The 21,752-nt window shown below is 39.8% G+C and overlaps 1 protein-coding gene across 3 annotated transcripts; it reads right to left on the bottom strand.

Annotated features, from left to right (window-relative positions):
- Positions 1 to 629: 629 nt before the first annotated feature.
- On the bottom strand, positions 630 to 17,078 carry PLET1 (placenta expressed transcript 1). 3 transcript variants are annotated; one of them, XM_072611088.1, is made up of 4 exons: positions 16,827 to 17,074; positions 10,523 to 10,724; positions 6,941 to 7,002; positions 630 to 1,881 (listed from the first exon to the last, which is right to left on the bottom strand). In XM_072611088.1, the coding sequence occupies exons 1-4, from the start codon at positions 17,008 to 17,010 to the stop codon at positions 1,766 to 1,768; spliced, it is 564 nt and encodes a 187-aa protein (XP_072467189.1). In that variant the 5' UTR covers positions 17,011 to 17,074; the 3' UTR covers positions 630 to 1,765. The 3 variants fall into 3 exon arrangements, with proteins under 3 accessions (XP_072467189.1, XP_072467191.1, XP_072467190.1); XM_072611089.1 differs by lacking the exon at positions 630 to 1,881 and adding an exon at positions 2,153 to 2,380 and having other exon boundaries at positions 16,827 to 17,077; XM_072611090.1 differs by lacking the exon at positions 6,941 to 7,002 and having other exon boundaries at positions 1,793 to 1,881; positions 16,827 to 17,078.
- Positions 17,079 to 21,752: the final 4,674 nt, after the last annotated feature.

The raw sequence follows: 21,752 nt of genomic DNA, 5'->3' as shown, positions 1-21,752 counted from the left end.
GGTTTAGGACATGAGGTCAGGAGTACCACACATATCACAATTTTTCCAAGTATTGGTGGTGGTTGACAAGGGGCAGAGCTTTATGTGAAAGGGAGAGAATGGCCAAAATAGGATTTCAGATTTCTACCCAAGGAAGAGAATATGTGTGGGGTGGGGTATGGGACCAGCTGGGATCTCTGAAAAGACACCCAGCTGGTAGTCACTTGACAAATGGTGAAGACCAGTCCTAGACAAAGAAACAGCAGATTTACTAGTTTATTTTTTTGTTTTGAAGGTAAAGTTTCCTAGATTATTAAGAGTCACCACTAAGTTCCCTCAGTTTCCATGGTAGCCAGTTAGTCCAATCTTACATGAATAAGGATATCACCTATTTGCACAAGGAAAACCTTGACATGAAGAGATGGGAAATAACATTAGAGAATACAATAGAAGAAAAGAGCACATAGAAAATGAGAAAAATAGAAAAATTGGGAAAACCACATAGTTCTTAGGAGACAGAAAAGATCTTTTTAATTTATGTGTTATAGGTAGAATTATCTACTCACCCCACCCGCAAAGGCTCTGAGAGCCAGCTGGAGAAGAATGTTGGTTTATTGGCTTGTAAAAGAAATTCGACCATTTGTAACACGTTAAATGAAAACAAAAACCTTTATTTGATACATGGCACAGAAATTTTTTGCTTGTGACAAATTTGATTCTAAGACTCTCATATCTTCTCTCTCTCTCTCTCTCTCTCTCTCTCTCTCTCTCTCTCTCTCTCTCTCTATATATATATATATATATGTATATATGTTACACCAATTTACCTAAAAATAAATTATTTGGAAGGGCAAATGGCCAGTATAGGAAAATGGATGTTGAGAGATTATCAACCATTGTGTCTGGCCTTGAACTTAAAAACAACCCCAAAACAAACGCCCAAATCAAAATATACATAGTTCCACTTTCCTAATGCCCTGATTTGTAAATAAGAAATGGGCGTCATAGTCTCTGTTTTAAGGAAAAATGAATAGGGATTATACTAGGATTTTTATTGTGTCAGTTTATTTAGCTTATCCTTATAATTCATTGGGTACAATATTGAAAAAATTTCATTGGAAATGAAAGGAAATTAGTTTTTAAAATCATCACTCTCTGCCTCTCCTCCTCATCCTTCAAAATTGCTTCATAAAACAAAAATATGTTGCCCTTCACAGACCTGACAGTTTGAGTGAAATGAAAATTTTCCAGTAGCAGAAGGACTGATTTCAGCTCATTTCCTTTCTTCCTCAATCAATTAAAAATGCTATCAAATGTAAGCATTTTAAATAATCTAGGTATATTTGGACCAGAAATCTGATCCCTCCTGGCTATTTCTTCCATGACTTTCAAGGGTGCAGGGGAATTATTTAGCACTAAGTGAGGCTTGGATAAGCGTGGGATTGGCCATCAAAATGATAACTGAAGATAAACCTCAGTTTACACTCTGGCCAAATGGCTACTGCTATCATCCATTTCTTTTTTTACCTGACTTGGCTGGACAGAAGAAGAGAAAGCCCAATTTCCAGAGATCTAGTTGGCTGTCTTACATAGCTTAATTTCACCCGCTACTTGATTGCCAAACCTCTAGCATTGTATGCAGAGTGAATCCTCTGTCTCTGCTACAGCCAGACTTACATTGTTGTAACAGTCATACATTGTGTGAATGTGGAACTTCCATTCACGTGGTCTTCACACCTTGGCTCAAGAAGGAAAGAAGGCCAGTGGTGTCAGAGTGCATGTTTCCTTATGAGATCAGTTTGCTGGTGAAATAGACGAACAGGAGCTGAATGATATCAATGACTGAATTGGTGTAGGCTTTCTGGGCAAAACTTTTGGTGGTGGTCAGCGATGGACTTGATGCTGGAAAAGAAAGACCAGACCTTAGAATCTGTGCTGGCAGAAGGATGGAAGAGTTGTTAAAAGGGAAATAAATCTACCTACACATGAGTGCTATCACACTGGCTTGTTGTAAGAACATTCTGTGTACCATAAAGCACTAAAGTAATATAACTAATGTAATATTATAACTACACATATAACTATATCTAAAACTACATATAATGTTAGTATAATGTAACACTACAGTAACGTAAACTATCTGATAATAGTTAACTATTTTAATATTAACAGCAATAATAACTAAGCAGGATTGCCAACATTTTAGAGGGGAGAAATTACTTTTTCTCATTTAATCTTATTTTTTCCCAATTACATGTAAAAACAATTTTAACATTCTTTTTTTCTTCAAATATTGAGTTCCAAATTCTCTCTTCTACTCTCTCCCACGTTGAGAAGACAAGCAATTTGACGTAGGTTATCCATGGATAGTCATGCAAAATACATTTCCTTGTAAGTCATTCTGTGAAAAAAAAAAACACAGGCAAAAAAACCTAAGAAAAATAGAGAAAGTAAAGAAAAAAATATCTTTGATCTCCATTTATGCTCCACCAGTTCTTTCTCTGGAGATGGGTGGCACCTTTCATCACAAGTCCTGCAGAATTGTCTTGGATCATTGTATTGCTGAGAATAGCTAAGTTATTCATAATAGTCATCAATATTGCTGTTACTTTGTACAATATTCTCCTGGTTCTGCTCATTTCACTTTATGTCAGTTCATGCAAGGCTTTCTATGTTTTTCTCAGAGCATCCTGCTCATAATTTCTCTTTTTCCCTTAATAGCATTTTATTTTTTCCCTCGATAACATGTCAACATTCATTTTTGTAAAATTTTGAGCTTAACATTTTTTTCTCCCTCCTTCCCTTCTCTCTCCTTTCTCCAAGACAGCAAAAAATCCGATATAGGTTATACATTTATAATCATGTTAAACATATTTCTACATTAGTCATGTTGTGAAAGAATTAGAACAAAAGGGAAAAATCATGAGAAAGAAAAAACAAAAAGCAAAAAAAAAATGAAAATAGTAATCTTTGATCTGCATTCAGACTCCACAGTTCTTTCTCTGGATATGATTAGCATTTTCCATCATGAGTCTTTTGGAATTGTCTTGGATCATTGCTTTTCTGAGAAGAGCTAAATCTATTATAGTTAATCATCATACAATATTGCTGTTACTGTGTACAATGTTCTCCTAGTTCTGCTCACTTCACTTGGCATCAGTTCTTGTTAAGTCCAGATTTTCTGAAAGTATCTTGCTCTCATTTCTTATAGCTCAATAGTATTCCATTACATTCATATACTACAACTTGGTTAGCCATTCCCCAGTTGATAGGCATCCCCTCAGTTTCCAACACTTTGCCACCACAAAAAGAGGTGCTATAAATATTTTTGTACATGTGGGTCCTTTTCCCTTTTTTTATGATCGCTTTGGGATATATACCTAATAGTGGTATTGCTGGATCAAAGGGCATGTACAATTTGATTGCCCTTTGGGCATAGTTCCAAATTGCTCTTCAGAATGATTGGATCAGTTCACAATTCCACCAACACTGAATTAGTGTTCCAGTTTTTCCACATCTTCTCCAAAATATACCATTTTCTTTTTCTGCCATATTAGCCAGTCTGATAGCTGTGAGGTGACACCTCAGAGTTGGTTTAATTTGCATTTCTCTAATCAACAGTGATTTAGAGCATTTTTTTTTTTTTACTATTTAGAGCATTTTTTTAATGTGACTATAGGTAGCTTTGATTTCTTCATCTGAAACTGCTTGTCCATATTCTTGGACCGTTTATCAATTGGGGAATAACTTGTATTCTTGCAAATGTGACTCCATTTTCTGTATATTTTAGAAATGAGACTTCTATCACAAATACTGGCTATAAAAATTGTTTCCCATGCTCATCACTTCTTAGCATAATAATGTTCCATTCCAATTTTATACAACAACTTGTTCATCCATTTCCCCATGGACGTTGAGGGGAGAAATTGTTGTAGTGAACTCTGGCTTTAGAGTGTTAATTCTGATATTATTTCTGCTTGGTTGCTATTATTAATGTTAATAACAATAGTTGACTTCCCATGGTGCATTATGATAGAGTGCTCTTACAAAAAGCTGTGAGGTAGGTAGTGTATTCATATCCCCACCCTGCAGATGAGCAAACTGAGGCATAGTAGAAAGTAAATGACTTGTCATCACACAGCTTTCTCTGACTCCAAATCCAAGGCTACTTCTTCTATATACCTCATATGTCTTTATTATTGTTATTGAAGGCCGCTTGGTGGCACCATGGATCTGTATGCCCTGGACCTGGAGTCGGGAAGCCCTGAGTTCAAGTCAGACCTTAGACATTTGCTAGCTATGTGACCCTGGGCAAGTTATTTAATCTCCGTCTGCCTGAGTTTCTCTATCTATAAAATGGGAGTGTAATAGGACCTACCTCCCAGAATTGTGAGGCTAAAATGAGGTAAAAGTTAGACGTGTTTTGCAAACTTTAAATGCTAGTTATTGATTATTTTAATATTATAAATCTTTCAAAGAATGCAACATTATTTTTAATCACAGCATCAGTACTATTTGTAATGGAATTTTCCTCCCTTCCAACTTGTTTCAAAGGGCTCAAGAGCCATGAATGTTGATCACATTTATGATCAAGAGGGTGAGACTCTCTTGTAACATTAAGGATACCACACTTGTAGATCTTCTTAGGATCAAGAATCCATACGCAAATATTAGACACTCCCAAATACAGTGAACCAAATTATAATTTGATTTGCTATGGCTGGAACTTTGAAGTAATCAAGTCATATATAGCCTTGGCCTATGGGTGAGCTTGACTCAAGCCTTCTCGTTACATTTAGACCTTTATTTAAGAGGAATGAGGTAATCACTACTCCACAATGTGTGTGTATATAAGAGAGTTTGAGGGCAGCCTCTTGGCATAGTGAATGGAGTGCTGGAACTGAAGTCAGGAAGACTCATCTTCCTGAGTTCAAATCTGACCTCAGACACTTACTAGCTGTGTGACCCTGGGCAAGTCACGTCACTCTATTTGCTTTAGTTTCTTCACCTGTAAAATGAACTGGAGATGGAAATGTCAAACCACTCCAGTATCTTTTCTGGGAAAACCTCACAAAAAGTCTTTCAGGACAAAGGGAGGGAGCTTACAGAATAAGGGCAAGGGGAACTTCTAGTGGTTCACTTAGAAACATGCCTTCTTTTGAGAAGAAGCATGGTACCCTGGATAGAGAGCTGGCCTTGGAGGCAGAAAGGCTTGAGCTCAAGTCCTGGTTATGACATATACTGACTGTGTGACCCTGAGTCACTTAACATCTCAGTGCTTTAGATCAGAGTGGCATAACATGAATGGCCTCCAGTACTCTGAGTGCAGTCTGAAGATTAAAATGTAATTTGGAAATATTTAATAAAATACATCAAAATACAACAAAGCATAGATAATGTTAATGTGTGGTTTTCTAAGATAGTATGTGCTAACAGGGATCCTCATGGCAGTTTAGTGACTTCTCCCCCCACACCCCCTCCTTCCCTTTAAGAGTTTGTCATCACTGCTCTAGGGAACTCTCCAAGACTCTTAAGTTCTGACCTGCATTGTAAAGGTGCTTTTTTCACTTGCCGGTGGAATCAAAGACCAGTCCCCATTCCTTCACCTTCTTTTGCTCTGGATATACATGGTAGGGCTATCACAATTCTGGCATTTTGTGACTTCCACTCTTGTCCCACTGCAATACCTTATTCAGCATTTCCTCATGACAAATGTTTTCTGGCTATCTCCTGGAGCAGGTGGGTTTGAGCATAGCCCCAGAGGTTCTAATCTTTTCACTGAAGGATTTCGTTGACTTGGAAGCTGAGAGGTAGTGACTAGGAACAAAACTATTTTCTTCCTGAGTCCTTTATAGCCGTGGAATTTATAGGAAAATAAACTACAACTAAGAGGAAAGAAAATGGCAAATGCCAAACCTTGCCAGCCAGAGAAAACACTAAGAGAAGGAGCTTATGAAATGTAATTGCATGTGGTTAAAGCCCCCTGGGAGTTTTCTGGGTTGCATGATCTCTAACCACTTCTGAATTTGTTGTTTAAAATGGATTTTCTCTTTAACATGTTTTATTACAAGCGGTTGGCAGGATGACCAAGTATTCACTGCATTTTTCATTGTTAACTTTGAATCCTGTGCTGCTGGTTATCAGTGAGACTGACGTTATTGGATCAAACCCAATCAGTTGCCTGTTTCTAGGTGAACCTTTTAATTAAAAATTTAATTGAAAAAATGATCTGAATGTTGCATTTGTGATGCCCATATAAGCAGATGCTCTGGAAGAGGAAGGGCCAGCTTCCCAAGACATAAGAGGCCAGGAAAACTGTTTAAGAATCCAGCTGTTTGGATGTGACTTAGCAGAAAAAACTCATTTCCCATGCTAGAAGGGGGGTAGGGTTGTGAAGTAGGAATAATTGATACTTCTTTCTGGGGCCTACAGAGATTCCAATTAGCCATCCCTGCTAGAGATGAGCAGATGAAGTGTGGTATAATGGAAAGAGCTGGGAGCTAGGAATCCTGGGTTCTATCCTGGCTCTGCCACTGCTCCTCTGCATAACCTGATAGGTAGGTGGCTTATGTTCTGCTAGACTTAATTTTCTCATCTCTAAAATCAGGGCGTTGAAATAGATGATTTTTTAAGATTCCTTCTAGCTCTTGCATTCTAAAAAACAAAACAAAACAAAACAAAAACACCCCTGCCCCCATCCAGAGCCCTCGAAACCCTAAATTAATCTCTGAAAGCAAAGATAGGCTGTGATTCATTGGCACAGGAAACTTTTTTCACCATAGGTTATCACTTCCATTGCAATTTGTCTTCTAAGGGATTTACCTAGAACTCTGACAGATTACGTGACTTGCCACAGGGGTCATTTCAGTCAGTATGTGTCAGAAGTGAGACTTGAAGCTGATCTTCCTGACTTTGAGGCCTTTTCCAATCTACCATACCAAGACCCTCCAAAACAACTTACCTTTCCTGTCTAGTTTGAAGGAAGAGAAGGTGACCCCATAGTTGAAATAGAACGTAAAAGCCCTGTGGGAAGGGAAACAACAGGATACAGGGGTGAGAAGCTAAATCTATTTCATGTGTTTTTGTGTCATAGAGGAAAGAGTTCAGCTAAGACATATGTACAACATGTAAAAGAATCCATGAAGAACTGGGTTAACGAGAGGGCCATGACTTTGATCAAACCCACAGAAAACATGAATCTGGATCTGTCTTCCACTGGCATCTTAACTGCGAAACAATCCTCAGAATGGTCTCTTCAGGATATCCTTCCCTGCTGGCCCAAGCCCACTTTGATATCTCCCTTTAATGATTTTTGCCTTCCTTCTTTCTAGAGTAGAGCACACTTAGCTCCTTCTTACATACCACATTGTTTTCTTTTTTATTTTATTTTGATTGTTTGTGAGATACAGTGAAGAAAGCATGCAAGGGTAGGAAACCTGTGACTTCAAAACCACATGTCCTCTAGGTCCTCAAGTGTGGCCCTTTGACTGAAACCAAACATCACAGAATAAATCCCTATAATAAAAAGATTTGTTGTGTGAAACTTGGACTCAGTTAAAAGGCTGCACCCAAGGACCTAGAAGGCAGGTTCCCTACCCCTGCATAGTCCTTTATTATTGGCAATATAGAATGCCGAGGTTCACCAGCTATCAAATAATTAGTGATACATTACAAATTGCTTCCCAGTTATATCTTGTCTCTTCCAACTAGACCATAAAATCCGTGTGGTCAGCTACTGTGTCTTACAATTCTTTTGTGGCCCATAGTGCCTAGGAAAGTGCTAAAAATATACTAGGTTCTCAATAACCACTTCTTAGTTCACTATGACTGGTCAGTTCCATGATGCTCCCATTTTATGTCTCACTACCCTGTATTAACCTTCAATTAGTGTGAAAAATCAAATAAGTCTGGTAAATATTTGAATCTACATTTCAGTACAAAAACATTTGTCTTCTATTAATCTCAGTTCATAAGAAGCATTCAATAACCCTTGTTTATAACTACTTGTGAAATAAGTTTGTTGTATTATATGGGGAAGTGTAGCTAGAGAGTAGTTAATTTGAAAAAATAAGTAGGAATCTTAGTGAATTACACACAATGAAGCTTAATGAGTCAACAGTATGATTGTTATTCAGTCATGTCCGGCTGTTTATGGCCTCATTTATGATTTTCTTGGGAGAGATATTGGAGTGGTTTGCCATTTCCTTCTCCAGCTCATTTTATAGATAAGGAAACTGAGGCAAACAGGGTGAAGTGACTTACCTAAGGTCACACAGCTAGTAAGTATCTGAGGCCAGATTTGAACTCATGAAGATGAGTCTTCCTGACTCCAGGCCTGGCATTCTATCCACTGTGCCACAGAGCTGTCCCAACAGTATTATGTGGCTGTCTAAAAAAGCTAATGAGATTAGAGGAATATGTCTAAGACTAGGAGGTGATAGCTCTGGAGCATACTGCTCTGTCAGTTCAGAGTGGGAGTATTTGTTCAGTTCTGGGTGGCACATTTTGGGAAGGAGACTGGTAAGGTGGAAGATGTCCAGAGGAGGACAACCACAACGATTGATATGCTCAAGTTCACACTGTATGAGAAAGCTGACCAAAAAACTGGGGATACTCCACAGGGAGAAAAGACGTGTGGGTAGTGGTGGAGGGAACAGGACAGTCTTTAAGTATCTAAAAGGCTTCTGTGTGGCAGAAGGATTAGGCTTCTGCTTAGCCTCAGATGGCAGAAGAATCAAGGAATGGATAGAAATGGCAAAGAAGAAAGTTTGGGTTTGATGTAAGGAAAAACTTCCTTACCATTGGAGTATTCTAGAAGCAGAAGAGGCAGGGAATGGGGAGGGGAGGAGGTAGTAGGTTCTCTTGGATTAGAGGTTAAAAGCAAAATTTAACTACTTGGAGATTGAAAAAGTAAAGATTTTATAGAGGGGATTCTTGTTCAGGTACGTCTCGATGGCCTCTGAGGTCCCCGCTATAATCTCTGAAACGGCACCTATGGCAGTTAGGTGGTACAGTGGATAGAGGACTGGTTTTGGAGTCAGGAAGATTCAGCTTCCTGAGGTCGATTTTGGCCTCAGATGCTTACTAGCCGTATGACCCTGGGCAAATTGCTTTACTCTGTTTGCCTCACTTTCCTCATCTGTAAAATGAGCTAGAGAAGGAAATGGGAAACCATTCTAGTACCTCTGCTAAGAAAACTCCAAATGGGGTCATAAAGAGTCAGACAGAACAGAAAAACAACTGGACAATCCTTGCCAACTCTAAACCCAATCCATGCTGAAGAATGACTATTCTAAACTTTCACATTCTACAGCACTAGGGAAAGGATAGTTTCTGTGGAAGGATATTTGAGCTATCAGAAACTTCTGAGAATTTGAGCTATTTCTTTGGAAGAGTGAGGCCAATGGAAACTGACTGCTTTGCTTCCAGTCATTTACGGCCTGAGCTTTCTTCTATTTCTGTCTGGGAGTGTGGAGGCTTTAGTGATCTGGAATGAAAGAGGATATGTTATCTTACCCTTTCTTGTCTGGCTACTGAACTGCTGCTGCCATCCTCAGACTGGCAAGCCAGTTTCACTTGAGATTCTGCTCCCCTGAATCACTCTGTAGACAACTCAATACACTCTGAAAATATCCAGTCCTCCCCTCAAACTATCTAATTCAACTGAGTGGCAGAGGTAGTGCTTGACTGTCCTCATTGTCAGCAGCAAATGTTTATCAGATGCCCATAGTGATGCTGTTGTCAAATGCTTTCATGGGGTAAAAGGCTCAAAGCATGTGTGGGAAATTTCCCTTGCCAAGGAGTGGTTTTTAGTAAGAAACTCAATAGCTGCCAGGAGACAGTGGGGAAAGAGACATAACTAAGGTGAAATGGGAGGCCCCTGTTAGCCTCCAGGCAGGGCTTGGCTCAAATATTTTTGGAAGAGGACAGAATATTAGCTTTATCATGATGACATCACTTAACTAGTTCTGGAGCAGTTCAGAAATAACTCAGCTTTCTCCATCTGTTGTTGTACCTACTGATCTTCTAATATGATGTGATATTGAAAAATAAGACAGCATGGAACAGAAGAAAGAACACTGGCTCTGGAGTCAAAGACCCTTGGTTCAGATCTTGAGTCTTATCTACTGTGTGACTTTTGGGCATGTCACTTCAGGTCTCTGGGCCTCAGTTTCCCCATCTGTAACATGAAGGGGGTAGACTAGATAGGACCACTTCTGGTTTTAGATCTATTGTATATAATAGATTATATATACATATATGTATACACACATATATTATGTGAAAAATATAGAAAATACATATGAAATACATATTTACTGCGTAGAAGGATTGAGGGCACACAGTGTCTCTAGATATCCCTGTATATTGCTCAGATCACAGTTTGATTCCTGGGGTATAAATTGATAAATTCCCATTTCAGATCTATTTTGAATTGCCATTGGTTTTTATTGAAGAAAACCACAGACTCTTCCTCCTCTACTCCATTTCCCAAGAAAAACCCTAAACTAAAAATCTTTAAGGAAATCAAAAGAGCTTTTACCGTATCTCAACTTCCATGATGTCTGAGCAATTAGGGGACGTCCAGTTTGCCTGGAACATGGTGCCATTGAAATTCTTCAGCTGGTAGAGGACAGAGTTGTTGCACAAGTGATCAGGATTTTGCCAATGGCCAACAGACTTGTTGTCCTTGTCCACAGCTTGCAGGATCATGGAATAGAGATTCTCATTCCCAGAAAAAGTCACTAGTAGGAAATGATCAGAAAAAAGTAAGCTATCTGTCTCTCAAGGAAAGTCACAGGAACTGTGAGGACCCAAGTGAATACAACTGCAACCTGCATCTAGAGAAGCCAGCTATGCCCATCCCAGGCTTATGTAAGGTCAGAGGGCAGCCTTTGAGCAGGTACTACACCTGGTGTCCCTCAGACTCACCTGGTGCCATGCGCTTCCACAGGCGTACAGGTACACATGCACAGGTACACAATCACCCTGCTCACCCTGGGTGGGGTCTTGTTCAGTTTTATAGGCCCTAAGGTATACAAGGCAGGCCCTTAGGAAATGCTTGTGGATTTGATTTGGGGTGGAGGAAATAGAGGAAACTGAAACCTTTCTGTAAGTGTTTTGGGAGTCGAGGTGGTAGTGGAAGGTATACTTGATTTGGAGTCAAAGAGTTTGAGGCTCAGCTATACTTGTTAAAACACAGTAATAATAAACAGACATTTTACATAGTGCATTGAAGTCCACAAAGTGCTTTACACATGTGAGCTCATTTAAGCCTTCAAACAACCCAGAAAGGTAGGAACTACAGGTATTTTGATCTCCATTTTTCCATATAAGCAAACTAGGGCCCAGAGGAGAAGAGATTTCCCCTTGGTTACACAGGCAGCAAGTGTCAGAAGAGAGACCTGAACCCAGGTCTTTCTGATTCCAGTTTTAGTATACTATCCATTATAGATAAGGGGCTTTTAAATTCAGTGAATCAACAGAGTGCCAGATTTGGGGTTAGAAAGACGGGTTTAAATCCTCAGGTGCTAGCTAACTATGTGACCTTGGTCAGGGTATTTAACTACTCTCAGCCTTAGTTTCTTTATGGGAGCAACAATGGCACCTACTTTACAACACTGTTGTGAGAATCATCTCAAATGTGACATGTTTAAATTGTTCTGCAAACCTTAGTAAGGAGTGATATATAAATGCGAACTTTTATTAGTGATTACTTCTGTTGTTCAGTTATTTCAGTGGTGTCAGACTCTTCGTCATTTGAGTTTGAGATTTTCTTGGCAAAGGTATGGAGTGGTTTGCCATTTCCTTCTCCAGCTTATTTTACAGATGAGGGAACTGAGGCAAATAGTGATTATAGGATGCTGCAAACCCTACCTCCCCCAAACTTAGGACTTTTGTAGGGGGTCTTAAAGTTTACAAAACAATTTATATCCTTGAGCTCCCCAACAATCCTGTGATATATCTCTTTATAGGTGAGGAATTAGAAGCTGGAGAGGGTTAATGACTCATCCATTGTCACACTGGCTAACAAATGTCAGAAGCTGGATTTGAACCCAAGACTTTTTAGCTTGAAATCCTGCCTTTGCTACATTGGGCAAGTCATAGTCTTTCTGGCCTCAGTTCCACTGATCTGTAAAATAAAGGAATCACTTAAGCAATCTGGGTCTCACTTTCTTCATCTGTAAAAAAAAAAAAATGATGGATTTGGATTTGATATCCTAATTCTCTTGTGGATCTAAGCCTATGAGCCTTGGATCATAAACAACTGTCTACTCCTTTGACAAGAACTGTTTATACTTATGCAGGACTTCTGGGTTTATGCAGGAGTCTACATTTTTTGTCTGTGTTCTGTACACAGCTAGTGCTTAATAAATGTTTGTCTCATAGATAAAAAAGAGGGGGCACACAGAGAGTCCTTAGGACATACTGTGAACTGTACAACCTCAAGCTCTTATTCCTCAGGGATCTCCTCAACCTTCTGAGGAATGTCTCACATTTCCTCCACATAAAGAAGAGGAAAATTTATATTTAAATTTCGCTGAGCACAAACCTTTTCTCTGGTATTTTCTTACAGATAAAAGTGGTAGCTCCTCTAGTCAAATCTGGTTCTGATGCCTCCTCCCAGGACTTCCAAAGACTGTGAGAACTTTACAAACCGGGACTGTTGCTGCCAGGCTGAAAAGTCTCCCATTACAGGTTTGGTGAGAACCCAGTCTTGGTAAAGTGGAGAGTTTCCTCTCCAGAAGAAGATTCTTATTATTATCATGATCAACATTATCAAACTAACCTAGGTGGTACTGGGGATAGAGTGCTGGGTCTGGAGTCAGAAGGACCTGAGTTCAAATCTATAGTTACTAGCTGTGTGGCCATGGGCAAGTCACTTAACCCTGTTTGCCTCAGTTTCCTCATCTGTAAAATGAACTGGAGAGGAAAATGGCAAACTACTACACTATTTTTGCCAAGAAAACCTCACAGGGAGTCACAGAGTGTCAAACACAACTGAAATGACACAGCAACTACAATCTGATAAAATTATTGAGACAATTACATTCAATGTTAGAATACTCTCACAGATGAAGCCAGATCTTTTGAAGTAAGAAGAGGTATATATCCTTTCACAGAAGGGCCTGAGCTGACTCATTGAGGAAAACCCCTTTATCTGTCCTCTATCTGTATGTCACAGCTGCTCTGGTGATGTGATGAGTGTTGGAGTCATCTCTGGCTCATCTCCCTTGCTTAATCAGTCACCCGGACCTGCTAGTTCTTCTGTCTGAAAGCTTTAGTCATTATAGTCTCCTGACACACCTTTTTCATTCATTCTCACTTCCTGTATCTTTGCTCATGTTGTCTCCTCCTTGCTTATCCAAATCTAACCCATCCTTCAAGGCCCAGTCAGTCTTTTCCATGAAGCCTTCCTTGGCAATTTCAGCTTTTTCTCATCTACTCTTTTACTGAATTATCCCGGTATTTTATAGTCTATACACAACAACAATAACTCACATTAATATAGTGCTTTAAGATTTATATGCATTATCTCATTTGATTCTTATACACAATTCTCATTAATAATTATTCTCATTTTATAGTTGAGAAAATAAAGAACCTTAAAGATTTGCCCAAAGACATCCAGCTGGTGTCTGAGGCAGAGTCGGAACCCAGTTCTTCCTGAGTCTAGCATATCATCCATTACACTTTAATATTTTGTGCAATGTGATTTGGTTTTCAATTATACACAGTCTTGTAACCTTCATCCTTATTTCAGCCATATTCATTTTGCAACCTCCTTGAAGGTAGGGACTATGCCTTTTCACTTCTGAAGTTTTCAGTGTTCAGATGATGGGAAAAGCATTCCCTGTGTCTATCCAGCAGTATGTAGAAGCTTAGGATTCCATGGGGAACAGAGACAAGTCATATTTTCCCTCTCTGTACAATAGAGAAACTGGAGTCGATGTCCAGATAGATGTAACTCTACCAACATCAATCTGGAGACTTGTTCCAAGAGCATCCATAGCGGAAGTGTGATTCCTCCTTGTATCTGTTAAACTACAGTTATCATTACTATGTGCAGATCCAACCAGAGTAAAAACTTGAAAATAAAAGATTTCACCCCCCCCATCTCCAAATGTTATCAGTATCTTTCTTTTGTCTGTTTCCCTTGCAATTCTAGTCAGTCCCAAATTTCTTGTTTGCCTGCTCATCTCTTAGTCTAGTCAATGGGTATTTATTAAAAACCCACCCTGTTCCAGTTCTGGGGCCAGAGGTCTCTGGCTCAGTCATTCATTGGCTGTAGCAAGGATTCAACTACAAGGGGAAAAAAAGTAGACTCCTGTATAAAACCAGAACTCCTGCATAGTGCTGGGTCAAACCCCCTCGGAGAGAGATGAACTATATGCTACGTGTTCTCTACGTCCAGAAGGGCAGCAATGGTCTTTGTCTAGCCTTCGAGTCTGGTGAAATTCGAGTTCAAAGCCCCAGAACCAGCACTTAGTAGCTCTGTGATCCTCTGGCACTCAGTTCCCTTATGCATAAAATGGAAAAAATAATACTTGTAATGTCTACCTCATAGTTTTGTCATGAGTAAAGCAACATGTCAACTGTAAAATGACATAAATGCAAATTGCTTTTACTGTTGAAACACAGGTGTTATATAGTGCTGTGATTTCAAAATAATGTTTTACTGTATTTCCTTATTTCTCTTGAGGGAGCATAATGTATAGATAGAATACTGGACTTTGAGTTTGGAATACCTGAATTCAAACTCTACTCCAGTACTGACTAGTGGTGTGCCCTTAGGCAAGGCACTTAACCTCTGCCTTAGTTTGTTCACCTGTAAAATGGACATAATAGTAGCATCTACCTCCTAGAAATGAGATCTTTGTAAAGTGCTTTGCAAACCCTATAGTTTTATATAAATGCTAGCCATATGTAGGTTATTCCAAAAGTCTTAGAGCATCTTTAAGCTATTAAAATTTAAATCTCTCTCTCTCTCTCTCTTTTTCTCTCTCTGTCTCTCTGTCTGTCTGCCTCTCTAGCTACCTATTAAGTCTTTCAGAATTCACTGTAACTGCTCTCACATTCTCACACAAAGAATTTTGGAGTTTTCTCTTACTCCCTTTTCCATTTCCTCACTTCTCCAAATTTCATTTCTTCTTCCTTTTCATTCCCTCCACAAGTTGCATTCCTTCTCAGTTCCTACAGGCAAAACTCCTTTCCAGGGACAAGTCATCGGATATTTGTAATGTCCTTGCTGGCTTCTCTGATTGTAGCTTTTTTCCTCTTTGGTGAGTTCATGATGCTGCTTCTGAAGTCAGCTTCTTGATTCTTAGTTCAAACTACATTGGTCTCCTGGGTTCCTACTAGGCTAATAGTGTCTTGGGAGTGGGGTGGGGGAGCCAGTGGGGCCTAAGATGGAAGCCTTTGTGGGACAATTTGTCTGAAACCCCAAAGAAAATGTACGTAAGGCACATGATCATACTGCTTGAATTTTCAACAACTAAAAGATGGTACTTGAAGCTTGAACTGCTCATAGGATTATAGATTTAGAGACAGAAGGGACCTCACAGGTCATCTAGTACAGTTCCACTTCTTACACATGAGGAAACTGAGGCTCCGCAAAATAAAGAGACTTGTCCACTGTCACATAGACAGTAGGTGGTACAGCTAAGATTTGAACCCAGGTCCTGTGACTCCAAATAATGTTCTCTCCACTGTACCCTGTGGATCAGTAGTGTATAAGCCTTGATTCCCCTCAGTCTGGTATAGTGAAAAGAGTACTGGACTCAGAAGATTTGGGTATGAGACTTGGTTCCCTCGGCTGGGGTATTTAATGCACCTCCTGACAGGGCAATCGTGAGAAAGTACTTGGTAAACTGTCAAGTGCCACACTGATGTGACATGTTGTTGTTGTTACTTAGAACACAGGCATAGCTACCACCTAAATACCACCTACAGGGTAGTACAATGGATAGAGCACTGGGCCTGGAGTCTGGAAGATCTGAGTTGAAATCCTTCTTCAGACACTTATAGCTATGTGTCCCTGGGCAAGTCACTTAACCCCTATTTGTCTCAGTTCCTAATCTGTAAAATGAGGACACACTGGAGAAGGAAATGGCAATCTATTACAGTATCTTTGCCAAGAAACCCGAGCGGACTTTGTTTGGTCATGTAGGGGTGGACATGACTGAACACCACTACCACTACCTAGACAGATACTATCTGCGGGGCTTCGAAGATGAAGGACCCCTGAAAGAATAGCCAGAAAGTGACCGTATCTACTGGTGGTCTGTGCTAGTTCAAGAAGTTACTTGCAGACAACTACAAGAGACCCCTAAAGTTTCATCTATACTGACGATAGCAAGGCAGTTTCTGTTACTCATTTTATTGAGGTTTTATGACTCTTTGTGGTTGTGATCTGTGTGGGGAAAGTACAGAAGGAAATGGACAAAAAGGTACATTATTATGATTGCATTTTAGAGGTAAAAGAGACCTCAGAGACCACCCTCTTCATTTTTGAGATGAGAAAACTGAGTCCCAGAGAAATGGAGTGACCTGTGCCAGGTCACACTGCTATTGTGTCAGAGACAGGATTAGAACTCACGTCTCCTGACATCCTGTGCAGGGCTTTTCCCATTATACCATGGCTGCCTTGCAGAGCCCGGGAGTCGGTCCCTGCCAGTTTCTCCCTCTCTCCCTTAAACACAACTTCAGTCACTGCCCTGGTAGCTCTTCCGTGGCAGGGGTGAGATGTAGAGATCTGCATATTTATCCCCACAAAAGTTAAGAAATGCTATCCATGCCCTTCTGTGTCAGAGTCCAGGACTGAAGAACCAGTTGATCTTATTTACCTGTGTAAGTTTTGTTGGTTTTGTAAATGTTCGAATCTGCCTTGATGGAGACGTTGCTGGTTGTGTTGGTTGTTTCAGGGAAGGTGCAGTCTTCAGGAGAACTTGCAGCCAAGGCTGGAAAAAATAACACTCGGAGGCCCAGGAGCTTCAGCAGCAGCTTCAGGGCAGAGTGCAGGGCTGCCATGGTCTCTGCTTCTGACTGGCAAACACTTGTACCCGCAAGGAGAGAGGACTGTTCTGTCTGCAGCTCTCTCCTGCTTATATACTCTGGGATAGGATGATGTCAGACAATTGCAATTTTTTTCTTCCCACCCCTTTCCAAAAGGAGATTGTTTCATGAATCTGGAACAAGTTTTCACGTGAAGTAATTGCCTGTAAGTACTGGTATCTCTCTCTCTCTTTTTTTTTTTAAACAAATACCAACTCAGGTCAAGAAGAAGATGTTACAGAGTTGAATTTCTTTGGTATTTCACTTCTAAGCTGTTTTGGTGGGTATTATTTGAAATGAGATCAGAGCAAGTGCCCACCCTCCAGCTCTGGTTGATTCCTCAGCCCATTCTCCACAGCAGTTTCTTCAAACTGTTTCCAATCCTCTCCAGCCCCAGTGGCACACATCACTGCTCATCTCCCTCTCAACAGATAACTTCTTCTTTAGTGAGAAGCATGAGATTGACATGTATCCATGCTTTCAATTCTCCTCCTCTCCTCTTTAGTAGTTCTCTATATTTTCAGCCATTCTTTCCCCTCTTTCCAAAAGGCAAAGCAAAGTTTTAAGTTGAGAAGATTCAGAAAACTGTTATCAATGTGACAGGATTATGGGGAGGGCTTGATGCTATGGGAAGCACATGGAACTTGGAGCCAGGAGATCAGAGTCCAAGTTAGCTATGTGACCTTGAACAAGCAATGTAATCTCTGAGTCTCAGTTTCCTCATATATAAAGTTGGGATATATTTGCTCTGCTTATACACATGTATATGTATAACTGTAAGGTAATAATTCCCATTCTGGAAACATCAGATTTTAAAAAGTCCAACTGAATTATTTTCTATTAATAGGTACTTGTTGTATTTGCCAGGCACTTAATCCAACTTTATACTTTCTTTGTTTATGGTGGGGGGGGAGAGGGAGGGGTGAGAGAAGGGAGAGAGAGAGAGAGACAGAGACAGAGACACAGGGACAGACAGACAGACAAGCAGAGAGACAGAGACAGAGAGAAAGATTTCATTTCTCCATTTGATCTGTGATGTTTTTCATAGTAGCTTCATGGCATAAGGATGACACTAAAATCAGAAGAGGGTTTTTATGTTTTCACTCTAACTCTTATGATATATTCTTAGCAGCACAGTTGGGAGAAGTAAATTTTCAACAAAATAGTAAGTAAATAGGGACAGTTTAGGATAGTGGAATGGGTTGTGGACTTGCAGTCAGAAAACTTGGGTTCAAATCCTGGTGCAGCCATGGATTAGAATGTGTGACCGTGAGCCAGTCATGTTTCCTCTTAGTTCACTCCTCAGTGACATGAGGATAATAACACTTGCATTCCCTATCTACCTCATAGGGCTAAAGTAAGGAAAGCGCTTTATAAGCTTTTAAAGTGTGATATAGTGGTAAGTTATTATTTGTGGGTAATTAGAATCATTTTCTTCCTCGTGTTGAAATTTTGGATGTTTGCTCATTTCCCTCCTTTCCCCTCTTCTTTCCTTTCTTTCTTCCTTCTTTCTTGTCTTCCTTCCTTCTTTCTTCCTATTTCCCCTTCCTCCCTTCTCTCTTTCTTTCTTTACCCTCCCTCCCTTCCTTTCTTTGTTTCTTTTTTTCATATCTATCATGCATAAACATTATACTAGGTGCTGGACATGGCACATAAAGATTTAAATAAAAATTAGTTACATTTTCTTTATAGAGTTTGCCATATAGGAGGGGGATATATTCTGTGCACACTCAAATAACTATGGTGCAAAATAAAATAGTAGATGAATAGGAAAGGCATAAGCAAAATGTTTTGTGAGGTGTGAGGGAGGAAGATCATTAATCATTATGGAGTAATGAGGAAGACTTCTTGGAGAAGGTAGTATCTGAGCTAGTCTTTAAAGTACGTTTCAACAGATAAGGCATGGGAAGGGGCTAGGGTGGAACATTCTAGTTAGAAGAATCAGTGTGAGCAAAGATATTGAGGAGGGACAATGCAGAGATATGTATAGCTATGTAGAGGTATGTAAGAGCGATGTACAGTTTAGTGTTCTGGAGTTTATGGAGTATGCAGAAGGGAAGAGTGTTAATAAAGTCACAAAGGGAATGATGCAGATTGGGAAGGTCTTCAATGCTGGGGTAAGGATTTTGAACTTTTTATGGTAGATAACTGGGAGACATTGAACCGTTTGGAGCAGAAAACTTACGTGATCAGATCTATAATAAGAAAGATTATTTGGTTTCAGCATGAAGGATGGAATTGGAGGTGGGGAGAGATTAGCAGGTGGGATGGTCTATTATGAGAATACTGCAATGGTCTCTATGCCATCATCAGGTCCTGAACTAGGATGGTGACAGAGGTAATCAGGAGGAATGCCTAGAGAAGGTAACTAGTTCTGTTGGTTGATTGGTTGGTTGGTTGTTGTCTTTTGTTCTCAGAGGACCAAAATGACATCACTATGTTAGAGTCAAGTGACAGTGTGTCTGACTGTGGCTGACCAGACCAGTTGGAGCTTGGAATACTGTACCTCAGATCAAGCACAAATAGTCCATGTGAACTTTAGAGTGGATTCTCCAAATCTGCACATCTTGTGGTTCTTTAGAGCTACTTCAGTTCTGCTTTGTTCATAGAACACTGTACCTTCTCTGATGAGGACACACCATGTTGGGTGGTCCTATCACATAAACAAGTTCTTAAGAGAGTGACTTTGTATCTCTTCTTCTGACTACGCGCTTGCTCTGCATGAGTTCTCATAAAATAGTCTTTTTGGCAAGCATATATTTGGCATTCACACTGGTTCTGTAGTATCTTTCTGGTTCTCCATAGGCACAAAAGATATTGCAGAGGTAGAGTCAATAGAGTTTGACAAACTGAGAGTCTATAGGAGGTAAAAGAGAGGAAGAGTCACAGATAACATTAAGGTTTCTAATGTGGGAAAGTCATTGAATGCGTATCTTTTTGAATGGTGACAGATAGAATGAAGCCAGAGTAAGAAGCAGGTAAAATAATAAGCTTGGCTCTGGATTAGTTAAATCGAGCTGCTGATGAATCATCCAAATAGAGATGGATCATAGACAATTGGAGATGTTTGCCTGGAAATTGGAAAAGAGGTTCGGGCTAGATATATAGATTTGGGAATCATCTGCATAGAGGTGATCTTTGAAGCCATGAGTGTGAGTGTAGAGAGACTAGAGACAAAATTAGAGAAAGTATTCAGAAGTAATATGTAGTCAATTGTATTAAATGCTGTAATCTAGTAGTAAAAGCTACTAGAAATAGTTCACATTTATATGGTGCTTTAGGGAAGGAAAGAAATAGGCTTTTATTAAGTTCTTACTATATGCCAAGCACCATGCTTAGTAAGTAAGTACTTTACATATACTGTAATCCATTTGATCCTCACAACAATCTGGGTGGTAGGTGCTATTGTTATCTCTATTTTACAATGGAGGAAGATGAGGCAAAAAGACTTTAAGTGATTTGTCTAAGGTTACACAGCTAGCTAGTAAGTATCTGAGGTTGGATTGTAAAATCAGGTGTTCCTAACTCTAGACCCAATACTCTATCCCAAGTCAAAGAGAATAGGGATTGAAAAAAGGCTCCTAAACTATGTGGTTATAAGGTCACTGATGACTCATAGGTACCAAGAAGTCAATACACATTACCATTGCAGGGGAGAAGGTCATTCTCAAGCCTCCCTCTTTTCTGGGACCTTCCCACAAACAAACAAACAAACAGTCAGGAGCCTAGCTGTGCCTGCTTGCCTGTGTCCTCTTTCTCCCTTGGTCCTAACTGCTCTCAATAATTTCCTCTCAGTTCTTCTCCATCCTTCCTGTTCCACCCATTCAGCAAGCTCCTCCCAAACACATGTGACTTAGGTTTCCATGTGATTTAAGCAGGTCACATGGGCCTACTAATGGATGGGAAAGATCTTCCCATTTAAATTACCATTTCAGTGGGATGGAGGTAAAAGCCAGATTTCAAGTATTTGAGAAGAAATAGCTGTAAGGAAATAGAGGCACCAATGTAGACTTATGCAATAAATTGGAGGAAAGAGATTTAACAGTAGCTGGGTGAGATAGAAATAGCAATGGAAGGTATTTCTCTTTTTTAAAGGATTGGGAAGAATGAAGTTTATAGACAAGATGGGAAGATGTCAATGGATGGGAAGAGATGGAAATCACTTGAGAAATAGAAGATGATAGCTGGAGAAAGATTGTAAGTGAGTTGGGCAGAGAGGAAGAAAATTTGGAACTCAGAATTTTATAAATAATGAATGTTAAAAATTGTCTTTACATATAATTGGAAAAAAATAAAATACTATTAAAAATAAAATAAAAAAACCCTCTGTCCTTTAATTCCCTGAGTAGAGGTAGTAGATGTGATCACTGGGGAATTCACGTTGTCTCTGGGATTGTGTCTGATGGTTTTGCTACTCTCCTGTATGCATAGACATCAGATCTTTGTTCCTACACTGAAAGAGGCTAGGCTGGGAGAGGCAAAGCCACAGTGTATTTTTTTGTCTTACACTTAGTACATGCCTAACAAATCTTTGCTTATTGGCTGATTCATTAGAATTTGATCAAACAGAACAAGAAGAGGGTGTGCTGGGTCCAGAGGCAGGGCACTTCAGTCCTGAAGCCCAGCTCTAACCCTGTCTCTCTGAGTAACCCTGAGCAAGGCATTGTCCCTTTCTAAGTATTCATTTCCCCATCTGTAAAATGGGGATCATAATTCTT

This window comes from Notamacropus eugenii, chromosome 5 (genome assembly GCF_028372415.1).
Source record: "Notamacropus eugenii isolate mMacEug1 chromosome 5, mMacEug1.pri_v2, whole genome shotgun sequence".
Lineage (NCBI taxonomy): Eukaryota > Metazoa > Chordata > Mammalia > Diprotodontia > Macropodidae > Notamacropus > Notamacropus eugenii.
The sequence above is the reverse complement of the archived record's forward strand: the minus strand, read 5'-3'. Positions and strand labels throughout refer to the sequence as shown.